The following is a 9951-nucleotide window of genomic DNA, read 5'->3' on the forward strand; positions in this document are numbered from 1 at the left end:
ATCATATTTAGGCAGCCTTTTTCCACTGGGTTTTTGTGGGATCTTGTTTGTTTGTGTGTAGTTGCCAGTGTGCACTGCATTTGACTTCACATTTAGTTTTTGTTCTGTATTGTTTTGGTGAGTTTCTTTAATTAAACATGTGGAACTCTACGCACGCTGCGCCTTGGTCCGTTAATTCTACAAACGACCGTGACACCCATGCTTAAGTTCAATGTCAGAGCCCTCATTAGAGAGAAAAGTTTGCATGTCTCAGGTCTGAATTTGCCCCTTAGAAAGTAAAACCTGCACATGGGCACTTTCTAAAATAACTATTTAACCTCACGGTGATATTTTGGTTGTATAGATTTCTGTATCAATTCTCAGATGCTGTGCTCTGGTATTGTAAATGACAAATTATGATTTGTCTCAATGACATTGAAGCTGAATGAACTAAACACAATCAGTCTTTAACTTGAATGTAACAAATTGAATGTTAAAAAAAGTAATTGCTGTCGAAGACACTTGGTTTATTACACATGAATTCAAAAATACACAAAAAAAACAAAAGTTGTGTGTAGTTGCATCTTTACAGTCTTACTAGTTATGTAGTAAAATAGTCCAACGTAATTACACAGAAATAACCTGTGTTACTTGTTTGTTCCTTTGGGATTCTTTCAACCACCACAAGGCACCAATTGAAGTAAGCACCAGGGAATATCCATTGTTTCCACGCCATTTCCTATTAAATGTCAGGAATGTGATTGCAAAATACTCACATATTACAAATAAATTCTATGACTTTTCCATGTTTACAAAAATACTACCCAAGGGAAATGCTCATTATTCTATTAGCCCTCATTCTGAATAAGATATAAATGCAGCTTCCCCTTTGACATTCTAAATATTTTCGCGGTAGCAATCAACTGAGGTTTAGTGTACATAAAAACAAATTGTCATAGGGTTACTTTAAGTGAGCTTTACTTGGAAGGGTTGCTTCCAAAGTACAGTACAATGGTATCTCAAGGGACAAAGGCACTACAAAGGTACACTAATCTAGTGTACAATGCAGGGGCTGCAGTGCTCCCGCTTGACCCTGGCCCTGAGCCTGCGCAGCTCCATGTGCTCACTGTCCACCAACAGGCCGCTCTCGGTCAACCTCCAGGCCTTACTGAGCTGCTGCTCTCCGTAGTGCTGCAGGGCCATACGCAGGAAGCACTCGGCCAGGCGGGACCTTCCCAGCCCGGCCTCCACACACTGCAAAGCCTGGCCCCGGTGGAGCTCCAGGGCCCGGCTGAAGTCGTCCAGGGCTGGCCCCTCGTGGGAGCACAGCACCAGGCTGCGGCCTCGCTGACACAGGTCATCTGCCCAGACGTGAGGCTCTTCTGGGGCTCCGGAGACTGTAGCGTCGGAGGGGTCACCGTGGCTCTGGATGACCCGGTCCAGGTCGGCCACAGCCCGTTCATGCAGGTCGAGCTGGGCGAGGCAGGCGGCCCGTTGGCGCAGGAACTGCGGTCGAAGCTCTGCCGCGGCTCGCACAGCCACAGTCAGAAGGGCCAGGGCTTGCTCCCAATGGCCACTAGCTGAGACACTGCCTGCTTCCTGGGCTGCTGCCTATGGTAACATAGACATAATTGTGTGAGTACATATTATGATGAGTTGACTGTTAGATCTCTTAAGAGTTGATTGTTTTGTAATAAGTTGATTGGTTTTTCTTGTAAGAAGAGTTGCTTTGTCTTGCGTGGGGGGAAAAAGTGATTATAAAACAGTTAGCAATCTGATTTGTCGATAGGTGTTTGTTGTCTGTGTTTTTACTTGTGCCATGCGTTTCCTGTGAATCGGGGGAATGAGGGTCAGCAGGAAGTCCAGAGTAGAGGGTTCCTTTTCGGTCAGCTTGCTCAGCCTGGCGCCGCCTCCGCGGTAATTCTGCTGCCAGGCCTCCACCACGCCCACCCTGGCCTGAGCTGCAGCCTCCCGGGGATCCTGGCCAAACACCTGAGCCAGGTGAGCTCCTGCTGAATTCACCTCACCTGGATCACAGGGGCAGATATTTCAAAACAGCTACATGTACTAACTGTGCACAGCTTAGCACTTCCAGTTTACTTTCAGAAGCTACCATTCTTCTGCTGTACTTTTAAGTATCTTCAATCTACAAATGAATCTGATCCGGTATCATATAACAGCATCATCAAGAAAAGCAACTTTACAAAAATATACTCCAACAAAAACCTTCCTAAAAGTAGGCCTGCTTAGACACTGTCCATACTGTGTCATGTCTAGGGCAGAACAGGACAAAGGCTAAATCCCAAGTCGACCCATAAAACCTACGCCCTATGCACCTACGCCCTATGCACAAATCTGAGATTACTTCATAGGTGTAATCATAGGGCATATGGTCTAGACTGGGATGGGCAAAAGTCATCCAAAAAGAGCACTCACTGATGATAGATAAGTGAGAGTCTGTCAGCCAAGTGCCAATCTCACCTTTGGCCAGTAGTATATCTACGTAGAGGAGATGACATCTGGTGTCTCGGCAGTCAGTCCTCATCAGGACTCCTCCAATTAGAAAGGCCTCTCGAAGCTCTTCTTCCTGGCAGGGGACGGACTTAGCCGCCAGGATCTCTGACAGATTGGTCCGGCAGTACTGCTGCAGCCAATCACAGACCAGTTTCCTTGCCTTATCTTTGAGCGATAGGATGTCTTTGGTCACGGCGTCCATGCTTATTTGAAGTGCTGCCAGTATATCCTGAGTGCATTCCTGGAAAACAAAGACATTTTTATAATCGTCTTGAGATTATCTGTCAATCAGAAGCTGTCAATGTGGATGTAGAGCCCTTAAAACAATTGCTTTAATGCTGATGCAAAAAGCAATATTAGCACTGCATGTACAGCAGGATAAGTATCCCCCATTTTTGTGTCCTAGTACCTTCTGTTGGTTTAGCATGAGATAGGTGAAGCCTCTTCCACAGAGGGCCTGTACATGGTCAGGGTGCTCTTTCAAGATGGAGCTGAAATCAAAGATGGCCGTCTTGCGTTGGCCCAACAAGACATAGCACCTGGCCCTCTCCATCAATGAGTTTGCTGCCTCACATCCTACAAGTAGTAGACCTTACATTAGTTGTATTGCCTATAATGTCATGAATGTTAGTATATATAAAATATACACTGTGTGTACAAAGAATTAGGTACACCTGCTCTTTCCATGACAGACCAGGTGAAAGCTATGATCCCTTATTGATGTCACCTGTTGAATCCACTCAATCAGTCTAGATGAAGGGGAGGAGACATGTTAAAGAAGGATTTTTAAGGCTTGAGACATGGATTGTGTATGTGTGCCATTCAGAGGGTGAATTATTTAAGTGACTTTGAATGGGGTATGGTAGTAGGTGCCAGGCACAACGGTTTGAGTGTGTCAAGAACTGCAACACTGCAGGGTTTTTCTCGCTCAACAGTTTCCCGTGGGTATCAAGTATGGTCCACCATTACCCAAAGGACATTTAGCTAACTCGACACAACTGTGGGAAGCATTGGAGTCAACATGGGCCAGCATCCCTGTGGGACGCTTTTGACACCTTGTAGAGTCCATGCCCCGACGAATTGAGGCTGTTCTGAGGGCAAAAGGGGGTGCAACTCAATATTAGGAAGATGCTCCTAATATTTTGTACCCTCAGTGTACATTGTACTATTATGACCTATTCGAAACATAACGACGAAGCTACACTGAAAAAAGAGACCCTTTATCAGGTGTTTATGATTCAGAGATGCATCTACCGCAAACAAAATACAGTATAAACCTAATTTTAATCTGGCAGCATTACTTAATTTGAAACTTAATTTGGAAAATCTGAATTTTGTCAAGGGGGAGGTAAGTTTCTATTACAAAAGAGAATGGAGGATAAATGTCACAAAAGCAGGAATTCCTAACTATCATGGAGGAGCTTCCTATACAACAAAACATGTATCCAAAATGATGACCTATGCTTGACCAAATGACAAGAGCCAATCACCAGAGGCCATGATGGCGATGGACAGATAGGCCACGGCCTGCCTCAGGGTGCACTCGCCTTGCAGGCCCTCCAGGATGCGTTTGGAGGCAGAGTGGCAGTAGCCCTGCAGCAGCAGCCGGTCCTTTTTAGACGCCACGGCCAGCAGGGGGCGCAAGCAGCTCGTATCACCACACTGGATCAGCTTCTTCAGCAGCTGAAAGAAGAACAGACAAAGCATGAGCACAGAGTTAGTTGATAGCAGTCATTAGGTTTTTAGTTTATCATGGCAAATTTGGGAACATTTGTCCACAATTTCAAAATGTGCATATCATTCTGGATAGCTGTAACAGCATTTGTAAAGTGTGGATTTATACACATTTAAAAAGTATAATTTGAACACAATGTTACTTAGGGCCAAGTAGTATAATTTGAACACAATGTTACTTAGGGCCAAGTCAAATGTATTGCTGGAGCATAATAACAAGTGACTTTCAGTATCAAAAGGTATTTTTGTAGTCATATTGGGTTCTCCTGACAAGTGTTCTAAAGACATCTTATACTGTAGGTAATATAGATTTTTTTAAATGTTAGGACGATTAGAATGACTGTTTATGTTGGAAACACCAAACATAATAGTTTGCCCTTTCACATAAAGCAATGTTTACATAATGATGGACCTGGTTGGCATCATAAAGGAAGCCCCGGTGCAGTTGTAGCAGGGTGAGGCGGGCCAGGATGGGTGCACGTGGGCTAGTGGGCCCAATGGCCAACAGCAAGCGATACGCTTCCTCCATCCGGCCCAGCAGGTACAGGGCATCAGCAACCAGGATCTGAGGAGCGTCAGCACTGGGCTGTAACTCCATCAGCAAAACAGCCAGAGAGTGGACTCCAACTGGTGTCCTACCAAAGAGAGAGATTCAATAACGGTTCAATCAGGTTATCAGCCGATACTGAAATGACATTCATTAAAAAACCCTCACTGAAAGTCATGAAGATCTAATTGAATTCTAATTCAATACAAATTATAAAAATTGATACAAACTCTCTGACAGACAGGGTTTAAGAATGAAAAACGACTATAAGATGATTCAAGCACTGTCTAAAGAATAGCCAACTTGTGGGTTATAGCCTAATTCACGATGCAGCCTATTTTATGAGATCTTTCACATTAAAGTACCCCATGTGTGACATGCAGAAACACCAGTGTTAGGGAGTAGGGAACTACATGTAGTTCAACTAGAAATTAAACTACATTTTGCAGTAGCTTGGTGGAATTTGAAATAAATTCCAATTTTGGTAGTGTTTTCAGGAGTTAATTACTTTTTTTTGCCATGTAACGGTGTAGCTAACTACTGGAACTACGCAAAAAATAAGAAAATATGGGGGAAATATAGGCAATAAAAGTTTTTGCGTTTAATAGACTAAATTACACATTCTGTTAATACCTGACCCTAGAGTGAACTGTTTCTTGCAATTTGTAGTCTGACATTTCATATTAAGATTTGATCATTTTTCCCCAAGTAGCTTGGATGTCGAGAACTACTTTTTCTAAGTAGCTTTAGTTTAGTGAACTATATTTTTTATTGTATCTTAACTTCTTCTAGTGTGAAGTAATTGGTAGTTTGGTAAACAATGATAACAGAGTAGCTTCCTCAACACTGAGAAACACATGCGCTAGCTTACCCTTCTTTGTAGCCATCTTTTGTCTGCGTAGGCTGTAGCTGTTTGGTCTGCTGGTGCTCTTGCTGTTCCAAGGGACTGAGGCTGGAGCTGTGATCTACGGTCCACTCCTCCAGCATGACCCTGGCCTGCTCCAACAGCACGGTGAGCAGCAGCCCGCGGCAGTTCCAGGGAACCAAGCAGCGTACGGTCAGCGCAGTGTCCTGGGGATGCAACCTGCTCGCCGTCACATAGTCCAGGGCTGTGAGGTAGTGCAGGCCCCCCATCATGCGCAGGACGCCCCTGCCGCACAGCGCCCGCACACAGCTGGAAGGGTGGGGTGCCTTGTGCTCGATCACCGTTTGAAAGTCCTCCAGGGCCCCCTTGTGGTCATCTGAGAGAAGACGGGAGTAGCCGTGCAGCACCTGCACTGTGTTCTGGTAGCTATGCTGGGTGTGGGAGTTTGTGTGGGTCGCCAGCTGGCTGCAGATGGAGAGGGCCTCTCGGAACTCGCCCCGCAGGAGGAGGCACTCGGCCAGCCGCACCCGCAACTCTCTGCTGCCCCCGTTGGGTTCCAGGTGGCACAGCGCCCAGAGCTGGGCGATCACTGGGTCCAGCAGCTCCGCGCCCTCAGAGGACCGCAGGTCAAGACGGACCAGGACTGTCTCCCTGTACCCCAACAGTCCTCTCTCTGCCTGCTGACGCAGTTGCATGCGGGCTGCCGCTCCTGTCCCCTGGTCCACGAAGAGCCTCTGGAACTGCAGTCGTGCTGTGGCAGGGTGGACTCCAAAAGCCTCACCAAGGTCCCGGCTTGACTCCGTGGCTCGCCCCCCTGTGGAGAAATGGGCGGCCGCTCTACAGGTCAAGAGACTGGCTCTTCTTTCTGCTGGCATCCCCTTAACCACCTTGCCTGTACCTGACTTTGGTTGTGATTGTGAATGATCCTGCAAGGCAACAGAATAAACATCTGCGCTCTCTTCGAACTTGCCTAATGAAAATAAGAAGATTGCTTGCAGCTCTTGCACATGTGTGTCACCTGGCGAAACAGCCATTAAGAACTCAAGGAATTCAGAGGCAGATTCTGCTACAATGTCGATGACCTCACTCGCTCTCTCCCTAGACTTCATTTCAGTATTTTTTGGCAAAATCTGCTCAGAGAAGGCCTTCACTATCTTGGGCAGGTGCTGAGCTTGTCTACCCTTGACCAGTCTTACAGTCTCCGATTTATTGTCTTGGAAAGCCTTGAGATAAAGCCTAGGGCCTTTGGGACTGTGGGGGTCTGAGAGCAAGCAGGTGAGGGCTCTAGTTAACTCCAAAACCACACAAGTGGAACCCTCTCGACATGGGTTTTGCTTTCCTTCGAGCAAAGCTGAGCAGCGTACAACAATCTCGTCACAGCCCTGACCGGCACCCTGAAGTATGGACTCCATTTTGAAAAGAGAGGCAGACACATTGTTTGGGCTCAGTGTTGATAGGAACACAGCTGCCAGGCCTTTGTTGAGGCCCTCCATGGAGGCCTGGATCTCCCCATGACCATTGAGCCAGGTCTCCAGAGTGGAGATCACCCTAGCCAACCTGGAACCCCCTAGGCCTCGCATGTGACCCATGGTGGATCCAGCATGGCTCTTGAAGGCAGATATGTACAGAGCAGTGGCCTTCCCCAACTCTCCAGTCTCTAAGAGTTTGTCTCCTTCTTGGCACAGGTCCGCCACTCCTATCCCAGCAGGTCCCAGGGCTGTCATGATCACGCCCCCCTGCTCTCCCAGTGATTCATATGACTGTCCACAATTGAGGGGAAAAACACATGTTATATAGAATCATAGTTTAAAATGAGAGATTATTTTTTTATTAAAATACCACAACAAAATTGACCAGAATAACCAATGTGAACTTGAAATATGAGAAGTCAAACTTAGCATAAGTAGCCAAGCTCTTAGGGCAATAACACAAAGAGCTGTACCGCAACTATAGTAACACTATAGTGGCTCTAGTTCCGCTAATACAGTAACACAATTGAGCCTGTCAAATGATCTCCAAAATATTTCAAAGCTATATGTTAAAGTTGAAATTAATGATAAAGCACACTCTTAAAGGGTCAATCAGCAGTAAAAAAAATGTTTTACTTATAAATTAATTATATGTACCCATTCATTATTGAAGAATATAACTTGCCTCATGAGCTTAGCTAGTTCAAATGTCACCCCACATCAGAACCCAGAATATAAGCTTGTTTTATTTCAATGTTTGTAAACAAAGTAAATGTAAACAAACACTATATAGCTTCAAAACATGGTTAAAACTATAGTTTTGAAATCATGCATGGATGGTCAGTCCTGCATCCATAGCTCTTGTCTATGAATTTGAGAGTGGTTACATTTCTCCAGCCCCTATCCCTCATCTTTTTACAGAAAAAAGGTCAAGGGATCTGCTGTTGTTACCACTGCTGATTGCTTCTTTAAAGTTGGATGACTGAGAAATGAGAAACATTTGGCTTACCTTTACCTTTAATCATTTTGTGAGCTCAACTTTCTGTTTTATGAATAAGGTACATTTTCCCCAGAGAAAAATGTGTGCCAAGGCAAGCTTGCTCAGTCCCCTATGTTTGTTACAACCCCCACTGTCCTCCTAGGTTTTCAGACAGTTCACTTTGTTTATTTGTTACTTGTTGCAAGAGAACTTATAGCTGCTGTCTCTGCAAGCTACGAAAGTTATATACCAAAAAAGGAACTCTAGCATTAGCTAGCTATTCTTTATAGTAACTGATATATACGTTGACCTACATTTCCTCAGTGTGTTAGCTAACCAATTTGTTGGCTATTAAAATTCAATAGGCAAGAGACTCTCAAGAACACAATACACATTGCTGTGCACTGGCCCCATGTTTGTAATTCAATACAGCGCAGCCAACTACTGGTAATTAAGTAAACTACTGTCACTAGTTTTGAGAAAGTCTTACAAATGTACTTCTAAGCATAGTGCATGCTAATACAGGCTAATATTAGGATGATTATGTCTGTAATAAACGCGCGAGCCAGTACTACCTATCGTTCGTGGCAGCGTGTTTCCGTGGTTACTATGGAAACCAAACGCTCTAACTGCCGCACATTTCCAGCATAGATGAGGTTGAGGAGCTGCTCCGTCGTCCGTTCAAATGTGTAAGGTTTCTCATTTCTGATTGCCCTGTTTTTGATGTAGATAAGGCGTATTTTGCCATTGAGATCTGGAAAGTATTTGCGTGGGCTGCTTGCTTCTTTCTCACTGCTAGCATCTGAGATGATTAGCATCTTTCTGTTCAGCCATGCTTTGTCTGTTTCTGTTATTTCTTCTTTCTGCCCATGAAGTCGTGCGATCGCCTTCTGTTATAACCAACAGACACAGCCAGGGTTGCCAGGTGGAGCTAAATGTCTAAGCCAATGAACACACAAAACCGGCCACAAGGCTTGAAAACGTTTTTATTTTTTTCATTGCAGCAAAAGAGGAGTTGCCACATTTATCCAATAGGTGTCTCCATAATGACAATCTACTACACTGATTGCAAAAAAACATTAAAGGACACCTTAATATTGTGCACATAGAACAGATCTACTGCTTCTTAGATTTGCTTTCAATGTGAATGGCAGATCTATAACTCAACATTTCTATGTGAATTTGGTCAGGTTGCCCAAAAAAGTTACATATTGCAGCTTAAAGCAAAAACATATTGTACATTTAGCAAATTTCGAACATGTCATACGAATTGTAATTCGTAACATATAAGAAGAATTACTCTCATGGACATGTATGTGTCGGTTGTTTTGCTCTAGGACGCCCACAGGCGTCACAAGACTCGTCTGAAGGTTCCCTGGTGCCAGTTGAAAAAATGAATTGAAGTACAGTACCAGTCAAACGTTTGGACACGCCTACTCATTCTAGGGTTTTTCTTTATTTTTACTATTTTCTATATTGTAGAATAATAGTGAAGACGTCAAACCTATGAAATAACACATATGGAATCACGTAGTAACCCAAAGAATGTTAAACAAATCAAAATATATTTTATATTTGAGATTCTTCAAAGTAACCACCCTTTGCCTTGATGACAATTTTGCATTCTCTCAACCAGTTTCATGAGGTAGTCACCTGGAATGCTTTTCCAACAGTCTTGAAGGAGTTCCCACATATGCTGAGCACTTGTTGACTGCTTTTCCTTCACTCTGCGGTCCAACTCATCCCAAACCATCTCAAGTGGTTGAGGTTGAGTGATTGTGGAGGCCAGGTCATCTGATGCAGCACCCCATCACTCTCCTTCTTGGTCAAATAGCCCCTACGCAGCCTGGAGGTGTGTTGGGCC

The 9951-nt window shown here is 44.5% G+C and overlaps 1 protein-coding gene across 4 annotated transcripts; it reads right to left on the reverse strand.

Annotated features, from left to right (window-relative positions):
* Nucleotides 1-489: 489 nt before the first annotated feature.
* ttc34 (tetratricopeptide repeat domain 34) lies at nucleotides 490-8993 on the reverse strand. 4 transcript variants are annotated; one of them, XM_052482542.1, is made up of 8 exons: nucleotides 8663-8993; nucleotides 5646-7399; nucleotides 4640-4862; nucleotides 4041-4176; nucleotides 2903-3069; nucleotides 2461-2734; nucleotides 1792-2006; nucleotides 490-1590 (listed from the first exon to the last, which is right to left on the reverse strand). In XM_052482542.1, exons 2-8 carry the CDS (start codon nucleotides 7361-7363, stop codon nucleotides 1033-1035), a joined length of 3291 nt encoding a protein of 1096 aa, XP_052338502.1. In that variant the 5' UTR covers nucleotides 7364-7399; nucleotides 8663-8993; the 3' UTR covers nucleotides 490-1032. The 4 variants fall into 4 exon arrangements, with proteins under 4 accessions (XP_052338502.1, XP_035595317.1, XP_052338501.1 ...); XM_035739424.2 differs by having other exon boundaries at nucleotides 3984-4176; XM_052482541.1 differs by having other exon boundaries at nucleotides 3984-4176; nucleotides 8124-8993.
* Between the last annotated feature and the right edge of the window lie 958 nt (nucleotides 8994-9951).

The sequence above is a fragment of the Oncorhynchus keta genome, chromosome 27, assembly GCF_023373465.1.
Source record: "Oncorhynchus keta strain PuntledgeMale-10-30-2019 chromosome 27, Oket_V2, whole genome shotgun sequence".
NCBI lineage: Eukaryota > Metazoa > Chordata > Actinopteri > Salmoniformes > Salmonidae > Oncorhynchus > Oncorhynchus keta.

Excerpts from the sequence above, each read along its gene's own strand:
- ttc34 (XM_035739424.2), bottom strand. The coding sequence starts at position 7,363 with ATGACAGCCCTGGGACCTGCTGGGATAGGAGTGGCGGACCTGTGCCAA. Across the intron at positions 3,070-3,983 it reads CATCGCCATCATGGCCTCTG|GATGTGAGGCAGCAAACTCA; the intron begins GTGATTGGCTCT and ends TACTACTTGTAG. Across the intron at positions 2,007-2,460 it reads AGATATACTACTGGCCAAAG|GTGAGGTGAATTCAGCAGGA; the intron begins GTGAGATTGGCA and ends CCTGTGATCCAG.